The 22017-nt window shown below is 34.8% G+C and overlaps 1 protein-coding gene across 2 annotated transcripts in view; it reads left to right on the forward strand.

The window, feature by feature from the left end:
- The window catches only part of Naa35 (N-alpha-acetyltransferase 35), a 440678-nt gene that overhangs the window by 40878 nt on the left and 377783 nt on the right, over positions 1-22017 (forward strand). For both annotated transcript variants that reach the window (XM_090406587.1, XM_090406588.1), the window contains exons 3-4: positions 16696-16729; positions 19853-19967. In XM_090406587.1, coding sequence (XP_090262713.1) covers positions 16696-16729; positions 19853-19967 — 149 coding nt within the window. The remainder of the gene's footprint in view (positions 1-16695; positions 16730-19852; positions 19968-22017) is intronic.

Consider the following 22017-nt stretch of genomic DNA (forward strand, 5'->3'; position numbering starts at 1 on the left):
AGGTTTACTAACTGAAATGAGTGTTGTACAATATCAACCAAATGATTGGCATTTATTTATCGACAGTTCAAGCAGAAGTCTCCAGTGTGTCTTACTACACAATGGGAATGTATATGGCTCAATTCCTATTGGATATTCAGTCCACTTAAAGGAAACATATGAGGACATTAAAAAGGTTCTGAAGTTATTAAAATATACAGACCATAACTGGATCATCTGTGTGGATCTTAAAATGGTGAACTTTTTACTTGGCTTTCAAAGAGTTTTATTTATAACATTCTGTTCTCCAACATTTAAGGATATTCTAAGAGGCCAATGTTTCTGACTCCAGTGTTGGTTTCTAGCTCAACTATCCCAGAAGCATAGAAAACACGGAAACTTTGCATATTCTTAAATGTTGGAGAACAGAATGTTATAAATCAACCTTTAATCGACAGAGAAAAAATCATTTTTCCACCTCTACACATCAAACTAGGTCTTATGAAGCAGTATGTTAAAGCTTTAGATTTACAAGGTGACTGTTTCCAATACATATGAAAAAATTAAAGCCGGTGTATTCGATGGACTGCAAATTAGAACTTTAATGAGAGACCCAAATTTCATCACCTCTATGAACGAAATTGAGAAAGAGGCCTGGACTTCATTTACGATGGTTGCGAATAATTTTCTTGGAAACAAAAAAGCGTGCAATTACAAAGATCTAGTGGAAACAATGCTTGAAAATTTTCAGCGCCTAGGTTGCAACATCAGTATAAAGCTTCATTTCCTATACAGTCATCTTGATAGATTTCCCGAGAATTTAGGTGCTGTAAGCGATGAACAAGGCAAAAGATTTCATCAAGACTTAAAACTATGGAAGATCGGTACCAAGGAAGATGGGATTCTCACATGATGGCGACTGCTGTTGGAGTATTCAAAGGGATTGCCAAAACAAAACGCACAGCAGAAATTGCTACAAACAAAAATTTATTCCCTGAAACTCATGTGTAAGTAAAATTGTTATTTTTTTATAAATATTCTTGTAATTTTTAATGAATATTGTTAAGTAGTTATGTATCTAATTATCAGCCTCTCTCGCATTCAAAGCGCCAGTACGTGCCATTGCAGGTTCTTACGCATTTATTCGTTTACTAACAAGCGAGAGCGGTGAGCGCTCCGATTCTGATCTGCGCACCGCTTTGAATAATAGGCTATATCTTCGGGAATTTTTCGAATTTCTTGATAAAAAGTTAGGAACAGATTTTTAAAAGTACATACTTTCAGAAAATAATATTAAAAAGTCGATTTTTTTGATCCTCTTAATAGTACTGCCTCCTTAAAACTATCAAAAACTTACAAATTAGTAAAAAGAAAATGCTATAGAGGAAAAACCTGACGTGATAGAGAAAAATGGGTTTGATATTTGAAATCAGCGCACCCAAATTAGTAAAAAACAAGTCTCGTATAAAAGTCAGCAAAAATTGTGTTGGACTGTGTAATTAATGATCAATTGTTAATTAATAACAAAAATCAGCTAAATTAACAATTAATTACAAAATAACCAAGGTGTTCCGTGAAAATTTCAGGATTTGTGAAGTGTTCTGTCGTAGGAAAAGTTTTGGAAACACAGCTATTTTACTAACTTATTGGTCTCTATCATATCACCCCCTCTTCCTTCTATCCACTAGACTCTGTAAATTACATCTTCTCAATCTTTCCTCATATTCGACATTCCAGAGATCAGAAACTACCTTAGTCAGTCACCTCTGAACCCTTTCCAACATCTCTTTGTCCTTTTGAAAACCAAGGTGAACAAATCTATGTGTGGCTTAATAAAGCTTTATACAGTGGAACAAGAATCTCCTTACTTCTACAAGTCAGTGTCCTCTACATCATTCCCCAGAATTTTTTGTGTGGTCCTCACAATTTTGGCATTGCGTCCCCTAAATTTCAGATTCTTATCCACCGTCAACCCAAGATCTCTGATTTCCTACACCTCCAACAATATATCTCCACAAGCGCAAATTCTACATCCCATCTTTGTTTCCCAAATTTTAAAACCTTACATTTTGCAGCATTGAACTGGCATCCCCATTCCTGTGCCCATTCACTCAATTTATTCAAGTCTTGTAAGGCCACAACATCATCTCTACTTGTCATAGTTTGTCCCAACTTTGCATCATCTGCACATAACTGAATATCCCCATCCAAATCTTCACCAATATCATTAACATACAGGTTAAACAGCAATGGCCCTAAAACAGACCCCAGATGCACACCACTAGTGACTTTCATATTCCAGGATATTGCTCCCCCATACACAACTTGCTGATACATATCAGATAACCAGTCTCCAATCCAATGCACTAATATCCAGCCCTATCTGCTGTAGTTTGACTATCAACTTATCATGCAGCAATCTATCAGAAGCCTTCACAAAATTTAGGTGTGTATACTACTGTGTATCCCTCTTCTCTGTCCAAGGAAGCCATTACCTTATGGTAATAAGTAAGTATATTACTAAAACATGACCTCCCTTTAGCAAATCCATGCTTTCCATCAAAGATAATACCATTGTTTTCAACATAATTCTGGATCCTAGTTCCCACCAGCATCTCCAACACCTTAATCACAACAACACCTGACACACAGATATGCCTATAATTTGATGGTTGAGTTCTGTCACCTCTCTTATGAAGCAGCACTATCTTACCCTCCTTCCACTCCTTTGGAACTTGAACCAATGCAACACTCATATTAAAAAAATATGTCAAGGTAGATGTCAACTCCCTGGCACATTCCTTCAGAATGTGTGCTGATATACTATCAAGTCCCACAGCCTTAATAACATGAAGTTTACTCAATTCCACACACACCTCTTTCTCATTTACAGTCAGTCTCTTCTCCCCATCATCAACTGATCTCAATCTCTCCATGATGTCACATTCACAAGAATGAAAGACCTTTATGAACTGCTCATTAATTATCTCTGCTTTTTTTTTTTCCATAGCAGTTGTTCTTATACCATTTTCTCCAATCAGTGTCATTCGTTCCATAATCATTCTCTTTTTTTTTTGCTAGCTACATATTGAAAGAAATCCCTAGGATTCTTTTTGCCTTCATTAGCTAACTGCTGCTCATACTTCACTTACCAACCAAGTCACTCTTCTTGCCTGTTCCTTGTAATCCTCATGGAATTGATTATTACCACTTCTCTTAAGCTGCCTCCAGAATGCCTTTTTTCTCTGTATCGCTTGCTTAATATCTTCATTCATCCATTTAACACCTACCTTATTTAACCTTCTGACCCTTGGAATACATACATTTAGACATTGCTTCTACTAGATAGTTTTTGAATATCCCCAAAGCTGCATTGATCTTTTTTCCAACTAACTCCTCATTCCATGCTGCACCTGTAAGCTGTCTCCTGAGCTCCTCATAATCACCAGCCTTGTAGTTCTACATATACTCTTTTCTCACAGAGGTCCTCACACTGCTGGCAACCACCCAGGTAATCACTTCATGGTCACTCTCACCAACTGGAGGGCGATTTGACACCTCATTTATAATTACATCCTCTGACGATGTGCCCTCTGTTACATACTGTCTGAGATAGTTTCCCTCAAAATCTCAAGAAACTCGTTGTCTTTACTTCCAGTTTCTATCTCATCATCTCAGTCTATATTGCCATAATTAAAATCACCCATAATGATCACCCATTTCTTATTTGCTTGGCTAATTTGATTATACATTTCATAGTCACTACCATCCACCTCACCAGGTCAATAACAGCATCCAACTAAGTATTTCATTCTATTCACCTCTATCTCACACCATGCTGCCTCAAAACCACTGGCACTATTTCCCTCTTGCATCTCTACCTTGTATGGATATAACTCTTTCTCTTTCATTAATAGCACTACCTTTTGCCCTTTTTGCCCTTTCTATCCTCACGAAACACATCATCTTCCATCTCTCCATTGCTGTCAGGATGTCATCCTCATCCAACCATGTCTCACTTTTTCCACTAGTTTTTGGGTGAACAGACTCATTTAATGTAATCATTTCATTTGCTTTGTTTCTTACACTTCTAGCATTTGTATACAAACATAGAAGCTTATTTCTGGATCTATAGTTGTTTCCATTTCCACCGATACCACTTATTTGATGTGCCTTCTCTATTGGTTCTTCCACTTATTGTCTTGTTAAATATCTATCTAATCGTTGAAACCTCACTCACCATGCTAATTCTCATTAAAAACAGCTTTGATTTCAACGATGAAATTAAAGATATGTGTTTTCTGAAATAATGGTTCTTTTAATGCAGTTTCCCGATTCATCAACATACCAGATGAGGAAATTTTTCAATTCTTGCAAACTAATTTTCCTGAAGATATTGTTTACGTTGATTACCCTGATGGACCTGTGATTTCAGTCAGGATTTTTCCATGATTGCAGGTCGTAAAGAGTCCAGCTGTTCCTGTCTTGGGCCTTTCTTCTCCATTTTCTTCCAACTTTCTTAATCATTGGTTCTTCCCACCTTAAGGCTGGTCTTGCAGGTTTCCTTTTGGTATCTCTCAGATACCAGTTTGTAACTCTGACTGTCCATCTGTTGTCTCTCATTCTGGTGAGATGTCCTACCCATCTTCTTTTGCTCTTGTAGATTGCTTTTATTACATCTGTGAGTCCAGACTTCTTCCTGATTTCTGTGTGTCTTATGTGGTCTATTTTGTTTATATTGCACATTCTTCTTTCTATTGCATGTTGAGTTGTTAATAAGCTTTGTTCTTCTTTTAAAGTTGTGTTCCATGTTTCACTGCCATAAGTTAATGCTGTAAGATGTGACTATTGAAAAGATGGGTTCTTATTTCTATATCTATGTTTTGGTTGGTAATTGTTGATTTTATTTTGTTAAAGGCTCTCCAGCTCTTTTACTCCTTGCTATTTCATCTAATATGTCATTATTCATTTTTATGGACTGGCCGAAGTAGAAATAATCTTCAACTTTTTCAATGGTGTGGGATTCTAGAGTGATGTATAATCTTTACAGTATTTGTTTTTCATCCATCTTGTTTTGTCCGGATGTATTTCCAATCAAATTTTTTGGCAGTTTTGGCTTATGTTATTCAGTGTTGATTCTAAGAGTTTGGGTGAGTGAGATATCAATACCACATCATTTGTGAATAGTAGGATATTTAACATTTCACCATCAATGTTTATTCCATCTTTCATGTCAGTTTTTCGAATGATGCTGTCCAGAGTAGATGTGAAGAGATTAGGTGATAAGACATCACCCTGACGTACTCCTCTACTTAAGTTAATTTTAATCAGGTGATTGAAAAGGGTGATATTTGTTGTGCCTTCTTTGTAGATATCTTTTATGAGTTGAATGTATGCTTTTTCTACACCTTGTTCTGTTAAAGCTTGGAATACTGCGTTATGTTCAACACTGTCAAATATAAAAAGAAGACGACTCTATAAAAAGAAGACGAAGTGGAATCTGGTATTCTCTGCATCTTTCTATTAGCTGAGTAATAGTTTGAATATGATCTATTGTTGAAAAGCCTTTTTTGAAAAAACCAGCCTGTTCTTTGCAGCTGTTTTCGTTGATGGAAGTTTGTGTTCTGTTTAGGATGACTCTGGTGAATATTTTATATGTGTACTAATAGACAGATGGGTCTGTAGTTACTGATGTCTTCTTTATTACCTTTTTTCTGCAGAATTATGGTGTTTGGAAATGTACATGCTGAAAGGAAAACATCTTTGATGTTTTCCTTTCAGCATGTACTTTCCTTAATTGTATATATCAGGTAAATCTTTCTGCTACAGCTTTAAAGAATATTTGTCCGCCCATTTTTAATTCATCAGATTTTATACCGTCAATTTCTGGTGATTGGTCATTTTTCATATGGTGGATAGCCATTTTTACTTATTGTTATTGAAGATATTGTTAGCCTGTTTGAATTCACCAAATAAAGAAATTAAATAAATTATTGAAGAAATAGCTGTGGGTAGTTCTATCTCACCAGCTTTGGCTGATTATTTTATATAGCATAAGCACCTTCTCTCAACCTGATATCTTGGTTTGATTTGTGGATAATATCTTTGCAGTTTGGTCCCACTCAGAGATAGAATTTCTACAATTTCTGGATGATGAATTTTTTAATAATGAATAATTTATTTTTCATGAGTACATGAAAAATAAATTTCATGTACTCATGTGTGAAGTTCATATTGAAAGTGAATGCAGTAAGTCTTCCCTTTCTGTTTACTTTAATAATCTGTACTCCTACAGATAGTATTCAATTTTCTGTATATAGAAAATTTCCTTCACTGGTAGATGCATCTGTCCATCTTAACACTATCATCCATCACATCAGACAGATATTATCAAACTCTCATATTAGACTCATGCAATCTGTCTTCCTGTTCCTTTATGTTGAAAGAATTGAATAAAATAAAAATCCCCTCGACTACTAATGTATTGCCATGTAGAAAATTATTAATTAGATATAATCTCTCAATCAGACTGCAATCTGATGTAAAAAGAATTTCCACATCCTATCTTAAAGAAACATTGGAACAAACACTACAGGTTCTTCAGGTATAATCTATCCATATGCCACCTTCAAACTAGCTTGGAAACTGTCTTCTTTTCTACCATCCATGAAAGATAAATTACCATCTCACTTCTTGCCTAGTGTCTGTCAAGTGCCCTGTTATGTTGACTTCTTTAGTTTGGACAGATGGGCTGTTTTGCTGAGATTGGAATCCAAGAAAATCAAGACTACATCAAATTTTTAGAATCTAAAATGTCTGGCCTTGCTTACCCATGCTGTTTTACTAGTTACACAGCAGATTTAAAATATACTAGATCTGCTTCAGTAGATTTAAATTGATCATATGTTTTCTCATAACTTGTTAAACTTTATAACATCATCCAAATCTTAACAACTCTGATTACATGCCATTCTCCAAGTTTTTCTATGTCAAGTATTGAATGCACTCCTGATTGTGATCTTCTTGAACAATTTCTCACTGTTCTTTCACTGTTTATTCTTTCATTTAGCATTCTTTCAAATTACTCCAAATAACCAAAATATCTTTATCTTCAGTTTTCATGCTACTTTATCATTTTTGATTCCTTTTACAGTAATTCTTCCTCCATTTCTAAGCTTTTTCAGTAGCCTCCAGAACATTTTGTCAGCTTCCTGATATTTATCTTCTCTATTCTTATCAGAATCTTTGTATGACTTTTTTTTAAGGTACTTTTACACATTACTTTGCTTTTTTACCTTTTTCTCTTCTTTCATGACTGTTTTTTAATTTCTTTAGTCCACTGTGGAGTTCTGAGTTTTCTATCCTTGCAGACATCTTCACCACATGCCTCTTTGGATAAATTAATGTTTTCTTCAGTCTGCCAAGATTTGTCTTATTTTCAAACCCTTGCATTTTTTCAATATGAAATTCATTTTTATCCTGCACAAAACTAATTTCTGTTTCTAATCCTTTGTATGCTTTTATGTCCTGAATCAGAATCAGTGTGAGGATCTCTTTCAATGATAACATAGCCTGTGAGACTTTTCTTAATTCCTGTGTCTTCTCTCCATGTAAATTTGCATATCTAGATTTAACATGGTGTTAGTAATGACTATTCCATGTCCTGAATGTAAATCCACCAAGTACTTACCATTATTATTATTCAGATGGACCTCCCACAAGAATCATCGTGGGGATCCATCTTAGGGAACATAAAGTTTATCATACCACCCCTTCAACTCATTTACTGTCCTTGATTTTGCATGCATTGGATAGATAAGGGTAATGTTATTTGTGTGTGTGTGGGGGGTCAGCATGGATTTGTTAAGGGGCGCTCTTGGTTTAGTAATCTGACTGCTTTTTATAATCAAGTGACCAGAGCATTTGATGAGGGAAAGGCTTTTATTACTGCTTTTATTATTATTATTTTTTTTTACAAAGGCATTTGACAGAGTGCTACATGATAAGCTAATATTTTACTTTATGGTTACCTGGTGATCAGTATTCATTATTAAAAATTATGGAAACAACTACCATGTTAAAGTAAAACTTCAGATTATTATAAACCAGAATAATCACTTGACGTCTCCAGATGATGACCTTAATGATGACCTTAACGTTTCACGTTAAGGTCATCATCTGGAGTATACACATATACAAAGAAACAAGCTACACTAGAATCTACATAGTATGCTAAAGTTACATTAATTTGGTCAACCATGACAACTACTTGCCTGACCTCTGGTGAAAAAAAAAATTTACTACATCAATGCTAGAGGCCTGTTGTTATTATTATTATCTATTTGATTACAAAAATAAATTAAGCTGGAGAACATCATGCTCTCACATGTACTCATATAAGTACTTATATAAATTAGAACAAAACAGTATCGATGGTGGCCAATAAGAGCTTAAATTATTGCTTAGAGTTTGCTGGGTGGACTGAATGTGTGTGCCATCCAAATAATTGGGATTTTTATGCCATCATTGTTAAGATTAGGATGGTCGATCAGAATTTCACAGGCTTCTTTAAATTTGCATTCATATCAAGTTTTTGTATAATATTTTGTATAAGAACAGATACTTTTCCGATCAATTTGGTATAGGGTGTTAAGAGCATGATCTGAGAGGCCTGCTTCACCAAAAATGTGTCGTTTGTGTTCTTTTTTAAAGATAGGAATTGTACATCCAGTTTCACCAATATAAGGTAAGTTACAGGTGCAATGGATACAGTATACTCCAGGATGAGGCAATGGGAGGGGGAGGATTCTTAGAGGAGTTGATATATATATATATATATATTTAATTTTATAGGTGGTTTAAAAGTAGCATTAAGATTATAATGGCATAGAATTCTATCTACTTTTTCTGATAACCCTTTAATGCATAGGATATGGGTTAGCTATGGTTTTATTGAAATCTGTATTATATGTATTTTTAAATTAAGTTTATGAAGAACTTTATTGATAGCATTTTTGTATAGCCATTATTTATAAATGTATTACTATCATCATCATCATCATCAAATTCCTAACATGTACCCTCAAGGGATGTACAGGATATGATAGTACTACATGAAAACTTTACATCATTACTAACTTTCTATCTACAATTTTCCCCCAAATCAGTCTGTTACTTGTCAAAACTCCAACATTATCAGATCTTATATTTTTATCGTCTAAGGCATTTTGTACTGTATCAATCCACCTATATCTTGGTCTTCCTCTGGGTCGTTTTCCTGCCAACCTGGCAGAGAACACATGTTTTGCTAATCTTTCCTCTCCCATTCTGTTCAAGTGACCATACCACCTGAGATTAGCTCTGCTAAAGCATTCCTGGATGCTGACAATGTCAAGTTCTTTCCTAATATCCTCATTTTTAATATGATATTGCCATTGATGCCATCTGTTCTCGCCTATAATCTTTCTCAGGACTCTCATATCTGTGGTCTCTAGTCTTTGGTCAAGTGTTTTACTTCGGACCCAGCTCTCAGATCCATAAGTTAAAACTGGTTTGAACACTGTCTTGTATACAGCTAATTTAGTGTTCTGACTAATTTCTCTCTTATTCCATATGAATTTATTCATTTGACTTCCTACCATACCAACTTTGTTGATTCTGTTGTCTATTTTCATATTTAATTTATCATCTTCATTAAAAATCGTGAATAAGTAGCTGAAATGTTTTAGTTGTTCCACAGGTTCTCCGTTCACAACGCAGTTCACATTTTCAACGATTCTACGTATTTTCGTTGTCTTTGTCTTTTTATTGCTGACCTTTATACCATATCTATTACAACAGTTATTCAATTTAGTGAGGGAACCTTGCAAACTTGTAGTGGATTTATTTAGAAGTATAACATTATCCGCATAAAGCAAAGAGCTGACATTAACATCTCCAATTCTGATATCATTTTTAATACCACTTTCCTTCATAATGTGATCCATATAGATAATGAATAACAGAGGGGATAATGTTCATCCTTGTCTTACACAAGATTTAACATTAAACCATCTTCCTGTACTTCCTTCAATTCTAACTGCTGACTTACAACTCAAATAAAGACTAAGTATTGCTTGTTATAATGGCCCATTGACACCATATAACTGTAGCGTATTGAATAGTTTCTCTCTTGGCACCTTGTCATATGCCTTTTCCAGATCGACAAAACTTAAATACAGATCTTTGTTATATTCCCATGTTTTCTCAACTATTTGTCATAAAGTGAAGATCTGATCCTGACAGCCTCTATTTTGCCTGAATCCAGCTTGTTCTTCACCAAGTTTTTCTTCCGCAATTCTTCTCAACCGTTTCTCAAGTATACTTGCATAAATCTTGCCAGGAACACTCAATAGGAAATACCTCTGTAATTCTCACATTCAGTTTTATTTCCCTTTTTATATATGGGTACTACGAGAGCTCTACTCCAATCATTGGGAATTCGTCCCTCTGTCCAGGCCTTTTGAACTATGCAGTGCAGCCACTGTAAGACTTTTATACCACCATACTTCGGCATTTCTGGTCCAATATCATCTACTCTGCTGCCTTTCCACATTTCAAGCCTTTGAAGGCTTTTTCTACTTCAAGTATGGATATGTATTCCTAACTATATGCCTGTTGAGTGTTTTTTACCACTGTGCTATCATTTAGCACAGTGGTATTTTCATTTAGCTTGTTTCATTTAGCAATTTTTTGAAGTAATTACTCCATACTTCAAGGATATCTTTTTCTCCTATTTTCATGTCACCTTTATCATCCCTAACTCCTTTTACAGCACTCTTTCCTCCATTTCTAAGCTTCTTCAACAACCTCCAGAATACCTTGCCACCTTTTTGATATTTATTTTCTATGTTCTTGCTAATATCCACCCATGACTTTTGTTTAGCTCGTTTTACACAGTGTTTAGCTTTCTGACATTTGTCTCTGTATTCTCTAAGAGCACAAGCTGACCTATTTGCCAGGAACTTTTGATATGCTTTCTTCTTTTCCTTCACTGCCTCTTTAACTTCCTGTGTCCACCATGGAGTTCTTATTTTTCTATCCTTGCAGACAACCTCACCACATGCCTCTCTGGCTGAATCAATCAGAATTTTCTTCAAGGCTTGGCACTGAATCTCCCAAGTTTGGTTCCTATTCTCAAACTCTTTCATATTTGTTCAATAAGTTTTGTCTACAGTTCGCATCCGAGAGCTGCTCAACTTTTATTCGCTTTAAAACTTTCTTACATGTTATTCTTTTCAATATGAAATTCAGTTTTATCCTGCACAAGACTAAATAGTGATCACTTCCAATTTCAAATCCTCTGTTCACTCTCGTGTCCTGCACCAGAGAGAAAACATCACTATCAACAATAACATAGTCAATGATACTTTTCTTATTCCTTGCCTCTTCTCTCCATGTGAATTTGTGCACATTTTTATGTTGGAACATGGTGTTAGCAATAACCAGTCCATATCCTGAGCCGAAATTCAACAGGTATTTGCCATTATTATTAGCTTTGCTCTTTTCTCCAAATTTTCCCAAAATATTTTTGTATGTCTCACAATCATTTCCTACTCTGCTATTCAGATCCCCATCAAGGACCAACTTTTCCTTTTTTATTGTGTCAGTTGCTTTTTCTTAAGCATGAAATAATTCCTCCACTTCTACCTTAGTAGAACCTTCTGTTGGACCATAGGCACAAATAAGTCTCATTGTCCAATTCCCCATTCTGATATTTGCCCACATCACTCTACTTGAGACTGTCTGCCATTCAAGAAGATTAGCCTCATATTTTGTGTTGAATACTATGGCTACTCCTCTTTTCTTTGATTGTTATTGCCTGAATATAACATTTTGTATTTATTACTCAAAAGATCTCACCAATTTTTTTTTGTCTTTATTGTTTCGGTCACCCCTATTATGTCGATCTGGTACTTATCTAATTCCTCAGCTAGCTCCATTTCTTTGCCATTCAGGCTTCTTATGTTGATAGTACCGATCTTTAACTCTGGTGATGTTGAGTTGGGGTATTACTAATAATTTGTAATTCTTGTTTAAGGGCTTGTTAATTGGAGAAAATTGCTATAGCTCTGTTATTGAGGAGGTTAATGACTCCAAGTTTTTGCGAAGGTGGTGAAAAGAGTTAGCAGGTATATATTGGCCAGTATTTGTAGGTTAGCAGTAGACAGTGAAGGATAGACTGCCTGAGGGAAGATGTGTGGTGTGTATCCAGTAAAGGAAGTGAGTACTGATTTTCAATTTCAATAGTAAAATGTATGCACTCGTGTTGTTTGTTCAGGTGGTTGCGGAAGATGTTTAACGTTTGTCGTACAAATGTCCAATTGGCAGTTACACCTTCTGGTCCCTTGCCAAGGCCATTAGGCGCAACTTCTACCTACCCGGGTTTTCACCACTCTGTCACATCCCGATGGTACTGTATTTACCTCACCTAAAAACAAGTCCAACTTACTGGCATCACTCTTCTCTTGAAATTCCTACATTAATGACCTGGGCAAAGTTCCCTCCACTCCACCAAGAATGGCTTTCGTCATGTCTCCCATAGTCTTCTAGAAAAAGAAATGCAAAGAATCGTTAATAACCTGAATACAAATGAGGTATATTGTTCTGATGGTATCACACCTGTTGTGCTAAAATAACTGTGCCCCAACACTAACACCTATCCTGTATTGTCTCTTCAATGTATCCTATTCAACTGGCATCTGCCGTACAACATGGAAACAAGTCCACATCCAGCCCAACCAAAAGAAAGGTGATAAAAGTCAACCAACAAACTACTGTCCAATTGCTCTTGCTTCGGTTCTCTCTAAAATTATGGAGAAGGTCATTAATAACCAATCTTCTTGCTTTCACCACTCACCTCTCCACTCAGTCCATGGAGAAATTTTAAGAAACTCACATGGTTGCCCTCGACATTTCAAAGGCATTTGATCTGGTTTGTTACAGGGACTTACTTAACAAACTGCCATCGTATGGTCTGCCTTCCTCACTCTACAACCAGATTGCCCTTTTTCACTGGCTGCTTATTGTGTGTCATGATGGATGGTTTATCAGATTCCCCACCAATGCAGGAGTATCGGAGGGTTCTGTTTGTAGGTTATATAAATGCCCTGCTCTCAGTCTTATCTATAGTTTTGCCAATGACAGTATACTCCATTCCTCCTTTTCATTCAACAAACCTTGTGGTGCTCAAGTATTAGAATCCTCAAGATCTACCATGACCTGGTACCTGAACTCAAATCTCCTAGCTATATCCCACTTGGGAAAGGACAATCTTATTAACTTCAATGACACCAAAACTCATTTCTGTCTGATCTCTTGCAAGAAAGAGTTCAACCCCCCCCCCCTCCTTACCTTCAGTAATACTATGATATCCAAACACATTCAAGTTTCTCTTCTTGGACTGACCTGTACATCCGATCCTTCTGGCACAACTGTTTGGTGTACTTTTTTGTGCTTGACACTACTTCACACCTTCACAGCTACTAACTCTATACAAAGCCCAAGTGCTAAAATAACCCTCAGCACTAACACTTATCCTGTATTGCCTCTTCAATATATCCTATTCAACTGTCATCTGCCCTACAACATGGAAACAGATCCAGCCCAACCAAAAGAAAGATGATAAAAGTCAACCAACAAACTACCTGTTGGTTGACTTTTCCACCCTGCATTGGAATATTGCTCCTATATGTGGGGTGGTGCATCAAAATCCTCTCTAAGATTGCTCAATTCTATTCAGAAGAGGGCAATCTGGCTAATTAATGATCCCTTTCTCACAAACCCACTTCAATCAATCACTCATAGACATTCAGTTTCTGCCTTGTGCCTCTTCTACAGATACTTTCATGGACAGTGCTCTGCTGAATTGGCCACTATTATTCCTTCACTCTCCTCCAAAATCATTAAAACAACTTCACTGCCCCCTCTTTTATTTCATCTCCTTCTGTCCTTTGGAACAGTCTTTCCTACTCTGCCTTCCCGAAAGATTACAACCCTCTCTCCCTCTCTCTCTCTGTATATTAGACAGTTGTGTACTATGGAATGGTATAGAAGAAGCAGAAGTTTACAAGTGAAGCTTCACATGGATCTGTAATTTGGACTTGTATTGTTTAACTGGTCTTAACCACCTTACTGGCCATTATGGATCCAATACACATCCTCATACGCTTCGTATCCATCATATATTTCAATGTAATATCAGTGGTATTACAATTTTAATATGCATTTCTCATCCATGATAACCTTGACGTCTATAGACGTCCTGGCTGGTAGCATGGTTAAGAAAGATTGGGAGTTAGAGTTAACCCAAGAATTGGAGGTTAGAATTGACCAGATATTTGGACACTGGCAAAAAGTAAAACTGGAAGAAAAGGTGTTTTTGCAAGAAATAGGACAGGGTGGAGATTTACTAGCATTGAAATTACAGTATTATCAGAACCTCAGTTTCAGGGTTTGTCAAATCAGAAAGTGTAGTACAATATACTGTACTTTCTCAGTTTTCTCAGGTGGTGAACCAAGGCTTACATAAGGGATGAGAATTTAATGTGGAATGGGGCATGAATGTTTCCATATCAATAGGTATTGTTTTAGTGATGCATTCATTATAGATGTTTGGTTCAGAAAACTCAAAACTGTAAATCTAACAAAGTAAATGAGGCAAAAAAATAAAAAAAAGTCATGATTATTTCATATTCAAAGAATGTTGTTCTTTAGGAGAAGAAACCATTATCAAGTTGTGATCTGAATTATCTAGAGGACATCCATAGTATACTTAAATGGGCCACTAATAAAAAGAGATCAAGAGTATTTTTGGAGCAACTGGGATATGGTGGGTTATCAGAACAGTATGTGTAAGCTCATTGGTGATAGCATATCTATCACCAGTGCTTACACATATTGTTTCACATGTCTTAAGATTCACATTAAAAACTAAATAAATAAAATTTCAATGTGTGTGTAAGCATATTGAAATTTGCTTACACATATTGTTTGTGTAAGTAAACACCAGTTGCTTACACATATTGTTTCACATGTCTTAAGATTCACAAAAAACTAAATAAATAAAATTCCTCAGCATCTCTACTCTCTGGATGCAGTTGGGAAAGAAGAACCAAGTTGGATATTAAAGTTTCCAGAGAAGATAATTTTATATTAGTAAAGTTGGATTGTAGAAAATTAACATTTAAATTTCGAAAGGTAATCAAAATAGTTCAGAATGATTAGTGGTATTAGAAGATTGATGGAAACAGTAAATGTATTGATAGAGTAGAACAGTGAAATTTTTAGCCATAAAAAATCAGAACGTGGAGATTCTAAGTTGGAAACTTTCTGACATTATATAGCATTGCACAAATGCCACCTTTGGGACCAAAAAAAAAAAAAAAATCAAAGAATATCTAATTGGTAAAACTGAGATGTGTAAGACACAAAGAAGATGATATTTGAGTTTCTCTTGGGAAAATTAAGAATAATTCTGCATATTGGAGAAGTAAATGAATATCATTGATGTAGGAACTAAGACTACATATATTTTATGAAGTGAATTCAAAAAGCTTTGAAGTGTTTGTCTTTATACACTGTAATGTTTCTGATTACTTGAGTTTTCATAGTTGAATTAAAGTTTACACCTCCTAATATTATAATACTCCCTGTTAGAAAGCAGTTAATGCAAATGTGGTTTAAGAGAATAGCATTGGAACATTGCAGCGGCTGGCAGATTCTCATCCTAAACTATTTTTTATTGTCAACAGTCCTCTTCAGTAATAAATCTTATTAATGCTTGAAATGAAAAGAAGATGGGAAGCACAGTATTACCAACTTTCAATCTGAAAATAGCAGAACATTATCAGTGGCAAAGCTGAAATAGCATGTTATTAATTTCTTTTAATAAAGATGTTTTAAGTTAAGGGGATAATAAATCCCTCATTCTTTTAAAGCCGGATACGAAACTCAATAGAAATCTAAGAGTTTCATGCCAAAAAACTATCGGCGAGTCCAAGCGTAAGTCAACACCTGTGTAGTACAACACTATACAGGCTTTAAAATAATAAGGAATTTATTATCCTCGTAACTTAATTTACTCCACCGGAAAAATAGCCTCTTGGCTCTTTATTGTAGTAATAATAATATATGGGTACACCGGTCTGGTAATTCGTTAGTAGGGGTATATGTAAGTTTGGTTCACTTAAACCTTGGTATTCCAGGTCTACCTACTCACTGATGAGACCTCAAAGGTCGAAACCGGTCTGGGTAGTGACCTCTCCTCATAATGTAAAACAGTAATACATCTCCTAGGAGCTGCGTTTTACATTATGAGAAAATATTAAGGATAGTGATGGAGCTTGCTCCACCTTTGCTCCGAGTTGCCCGAGTGTTGTACTACCCAGGTGTTGACTTATGCTTGGACTCAACGATAGTTCTTCGGCATGAAACTCTTAGATTTCGATCTATGAGTTTTGTATCCGGCTTTAAAATAATGAGGGATTTATTATCCCATTAACTTAATGTATGTCGCCGGAAAAATAGCCTCTTGACTCTTTATCAAAGATGTTTTATTTATATCTGCAAGTCCTATTGCTTTTTATAAGACCATAATTGTTGAAATCAGTGTTTTCTTTTTTCTTTATTTCAGTTTTTCCCTAATGCATTTTAATCAGCTTTTTTATTGTATTATAGAGCTCAAACTTGGAGAACTTCTTCATGATGAAATGTAAGTAATGCTGCTTGTGTTTTTAATTTATATTTACTTATAGTAAAATATGTTTGTGGCTGGTGTGTACTACTGCCAGATAATAATTTTGGAATGCATGAAATCATCTCAGCGAAGTTGTTGTGACACCACAAATAATAGATTATCATCATCATCTTCCCATCCTGTATTAGGCCTCGTAGCCTGTTACGATCTCATTTCATCTTTTATATTGTCTTCCACATTAACTTTACTTGACATTCTCTTAGAAATCGCTGAAGAAAAAAATTTTTCTTATAGAGTTCACAGAAAACTCCAAATTAGTAGATTTCTTTGGGCTTCTTCTCACCACCATTATTCCTTGCATAAGGTAGGAATAATCAGAACTGTAAGGTACTGAGATTGCAACATTTCCAGTAACACAGAAAAATTAAGAACTTCATTAACTCACAATCTTTCCTTTAATGGATATGATGCCAAATATTGTTTTATCATCATGTTGATAAAACAAATCAGTTAACCATAATAAAATACAAGAAGTACCCCAAAAAAAAAAAAATAAATAATAATAGTATAATATCATATCCTAGTCTCCTTCAACATACTCTCCATGTGAGTCAGTGCACTCATCCCAACGTTTTTCCCACTACTAGAAACATTTCTGGAACTGTTCAACTGGAATACTCTTTATGGCCTCCAGCAACTTTTCTTTTACTTTGTCGACAAATTGCTGCCTTATTTCGTGGGAATAAAAAAAAAGTCACATGGAGATAGAGAGATCGAGTAATTAGGGAGGGCGGGTAACAACCGGCATGTTGTTTTTTGTCAAGAACTGTTGGACAAACAAGGCCGTGTGGGCTAGGGCATTGTCGTGATGCAGTAACCAATCTCTGCTACCCCACATTTCAGAAACTTACTGTGGTCTTTCGACGATATCTTCACTGATTACCTGGCAAACAGTTTTGATGTTTTTATCATCTTGATTTGGTTTTCTTTTGTTTAAAAGAAAACAAAATTTCATGTGCACACCCTCTGTTCCTTGTGGTCAGCCATCACAAAATCACCAAACTTGCTTGTAAGCACTAACACAAAAGTAGCCAGAACAAGGAACCAGTTCACACAGGATGATGCCACTTGTCAGACTGGTGTGGAAAACTACACACTCACAATGCCTAGCAGTAGTATCTCTAACTAGAAAATGCATGCCAAGTTAAGATTCCAGTTATTTTTGGGTATCCCCTCATATAGTTTTTATTTTTTATTATTTTTTATTATTTTTATTCAAACCTAGTTTTGAAGTTTTTACATATTTGGAAGGTGATAATGTAAACATTTTAATTTTAACATTCAGTTTGAAAGAAATGGGAGGATGGTCAGAATTTCAAATGGTGATTATACTTACAAATTAGTTGATAGAAAAGGCAAAACTGAATGCTTCACCTATATTAATGGATACTCCCCTGTATCATAATCGACAGTAGTATATACTGTCGATTATGATACAGTACTTTCAAGAGTTTATTAGATTTTTAAATGCTAAGAATGTAAGTCCATATTTTTGAATGTTACATCATTATTTCCATGGCAATAGTGATTAGATTACTAACTGTAACAGTCCCTCTTTCAAGAAAAATTTTAATAGTTTTTTTTCTTTCTCAATCCTATAGCATCCTACATATGCACTGATGTGCTCTGTAGGCTCTGTGATGGGATTATTAAATTAAAATAAAAAGCAGCTCATCAATTTCTCAGTTTAAAAGAAATGTGAAATGGTCTTATATTTCATCATTTTAAAGTAGATGTAAAAGATGAATTAAAAGAAGTATATACAAAAATAATTAGAGGAATGTTAACTAAGGCTGTCGAAAAAAGGTTTAGAGATATATACCAATCCACTAACTCAAATACAAGCCCATTCAATAAAACATGCACAGCTAGTTTAGGTGATAATAATAAAGAAGAGGGTAATGGTCAAAAATATCCTTTTTTTAAATTTAGAAAAAGAAGAGAAATTTTAAGAAGCAGTACTGGAATGATTCAAATTAGCATAATGGTACTTTATGTTGCTGTTCCAAGTCAGAGCACATAGAATCACACCAATCAGACTCTTAAAACTTTTATGAAAGAGGAGAGAGATAGCAAAAAAAAAAAAACTATATTAAAAAAGTCAAGGAAATGTTATTCAAAATGGCATCTGATCTTAAGATAGCTAAAAATTCTAGTAAGTCAGTTCTTTGTAAATGGTCTAATAATAATGAATCTAATTCCAAGCCTGATGTATTTCAGGAGAACTCTATTGTTAGGTGTAATAATTGCAACAAACTACAACATATTTATTGATTTTGGTCAATTAATTCATAATTTTAGTGAACAGTTTTATGTTGCTACTATGCATTATGCTGTTACTGTTAGGCAAATATTGGATTCAAAATATTTCATTTTTTTTTTTGCTTCTGTGTTGTTAATAACCTAGTAAAGTTCTTTGTTAAAATATATAACCAACACTGTCTGAATGAGTGTACTAGATTCTAACTATTCTTCCTGTTTCTCCATAGTAGGCAGTTTGTAATCACCAAACCTTATACATATATATGCGACAAGGGATGAAGAGCATCTTTAGGAGAACAGATAGATACCAGGTTGTAGTTTGGTTTAAAAGCAATGTATAAGCAAGTTTTTTTTTTTTTCCCTGTGGTACATGGATATTTTGAATGAGAAGAGATTTATTGTGTTAGCAGGATATAAAAAGGGAGTGTAGTTTCTTAGCTGTTTTCTAAGAAGTGAGTATAAATAGTTCAACAGAGACATTGCTAATAACAGTGTCTCAACCAATTGCTATGAGCCTGTTGTTAGCATTTTTTGACACCATATTATTGGATGGGATGATAATGTTATTGTGTGCCAATATATGTGTGTGTCCCAATTTTTCTGTAGATTTCTTTGAAGTAAGAGAACTATTATAAAGATGAGTAACTCAACAGGAAGACTGTTTTTTTTTTTTTTCTTTCTTTTTCCCTCTGGTATTTTGCTATGTCAAATGTAGAATTATGAATAATTTTCTTAATAGATCAGTGAGTACAAATAATGTGGTAGGTTATATATTTGTCACTTTCAATTAATTTCTACACACTTTTATATTTTAAGGTTTGGACTGTTTGAAGCCATGTCTGCAATTGAAATGATGGATCCAAAAATGGATGCAGGCATGATGTGCAATCGTGGCTGCAAAAAAGTAATGAATTTTGAACAGGCTCTCAAGGTAATATGTGAAAACAGATATCACTTTTCTCATAATTACTAAAGAACTTATTGTACTTATAATAAAGAACTTATTTAATGGTGGTACAATAAAAACTGTTTGTTTTTCTTGCATCTGCAGTATGGTGTCTATTGGGGACAGGATGTTTTTCATTATTTCGGGCCTTTTCATTCTACTTTTCAGAAATAATAGACATAGTCAGTAAAAATGCATCTATTTCTGAATAAAAATGAATCTTTCTATGTATTATAAGAAGTGTCTATTGATCTCTAACAAAATACTGGCATATACAGTATACTAGTATAGCGTAACGTAACAGTAATATATGCAGTATAGTATCAATAATAATAGGTTATTGATAAGAGTAAAAGAGCCACTGACCAAAAGAAAAAAAAAACTCATGATGAAGCTAGAATTCTCGAACAAGTGGATAAATTCAATGATGACTGAAATTTTACATAGTGATGAATATATCACTATGTAAAAAATGTCTTAAAAAACAAGGCAAAATACAATCAAATGTAAATAAATAGTTTCTTAATAAATAAATAAATAATAAAAATAATAAATAAATAAATAATAATTAATAAATAAAAAATAAATAAGTAGAAATAAAAGTACATAACAAGCACACCTTATCTTGATATGGTATGCTGCTCCATCAACCCATACCTATTCCTTCCACACCCAGATGAATCAACTGGTCACCATTATTAGTTCATTGGATAACCCCACTGTATAGTTATTTACTGAGCCACTAATGTATACAGCCACTATTTATTATTAGCTAGGTATATATATATATTTTTTGAATTTTGTATTTATATTCTATTCACACTTGTTCTTTCTCTCCCTTCTAATTGTCAGTTATTCTGTTACTTCACATATTTACACCTTTTATTAATTTAAATAGACCAATAAAATTTAGGATTCTCCTTAATTATTGTTTTCTAATGTATCCAGAAACAAGCACATTCCTTTCTATCCTCATGCGGATTTGGTTGTAATCGAAGAACCTGTCACAACATGTGGTGCATCTGATGAAATGCAAACAAAGAATTGCAAGAGGAAACATTTTGCTACAAGGTCACAGGTTGGTCCAAGAGCTTTCTTCTTCACTCTGATGTTGATAAACATATCCCTGTGATAGAGGGATTTGTATGCACTTTCATTTGATTGAATAGGGATGCCATCTACTTAGCAAACCAGGCCAGCCTCACTCATCAGTTCCATGAAAATTCACCGAAAAGCAATTCATCGAAAGACAGTTTTACGAATGCAATTCATCGAATGACAATTCATCGAATAAGCAATTCATCGAATGGCAATTTGTCAAGAGGACAATTCATTGAATGAACAATTCATTGAACAACAAATCATCAAATGACAATTCATCGAACAGCAAATCGTCTAAAAAACAATTCACCGAATATTTTTTGATGAATTCTTTCATAATTGATCAAAAAGTCATTTTTCTTGCAAACTATTTAAAAGTGTTCAGTAACACTTGCTCCACCTTTGCAACGAGTTGCCCTGGTGTTGTACCACCTTACCCCAGTCCTGAAGATACTTTCAGGTGCAAACTTTGTTTGCTCACACTTGGATAAAGGATTAAACTAAATTTATTATACTCTAACCAAGTGAAAAATAATCTTCCAACATCTTTCTCTAAATCCAGAGTAATTTATTAAAAAAAGGGTGGCACACCATTTGGCAACTCCTATAGGTAGAGATGACCTGCGAATGCTTCTGCCTGGTATCCCAGCTTGGGCCTGGCTCCCACTGAAGAGACCTCGATAAAGGTCGAAACTAGTCTGGGTAGTGGCCCTTCCCTTAATGCATAACATTAGACATATCCGCATGGAGATGTGTTTTGTATTATGGGAGATACTGAGACAGGAGTGTTGGTGGCTTGCTCCACCTTTGCAACGAGTGGCCCTGGTGTTGTACCACCTTACCCCAGTCCTGAAGATACTTTCAGGCGCAAACTTTGTTTGCTCACACTTGGATAAAGGATTAAACTAAATTTATTATAAAAAATAATCTTCCA

Source organism: Typopeltis vanoorti, chromosome 16 (assembly GCF_054136105.1).
Source record: "Typopeltis vanoorti isolate ZY-2024b chromosome 16, IOZ_Tvanoo_1.0, whole genome shotgun sequence".
NCBI lineage: Eukaryota > Metazoa > Arthropoda > Arachnida > Uropygi > Thelyphonidae > Typopeltis > Typopeltis vanoorti.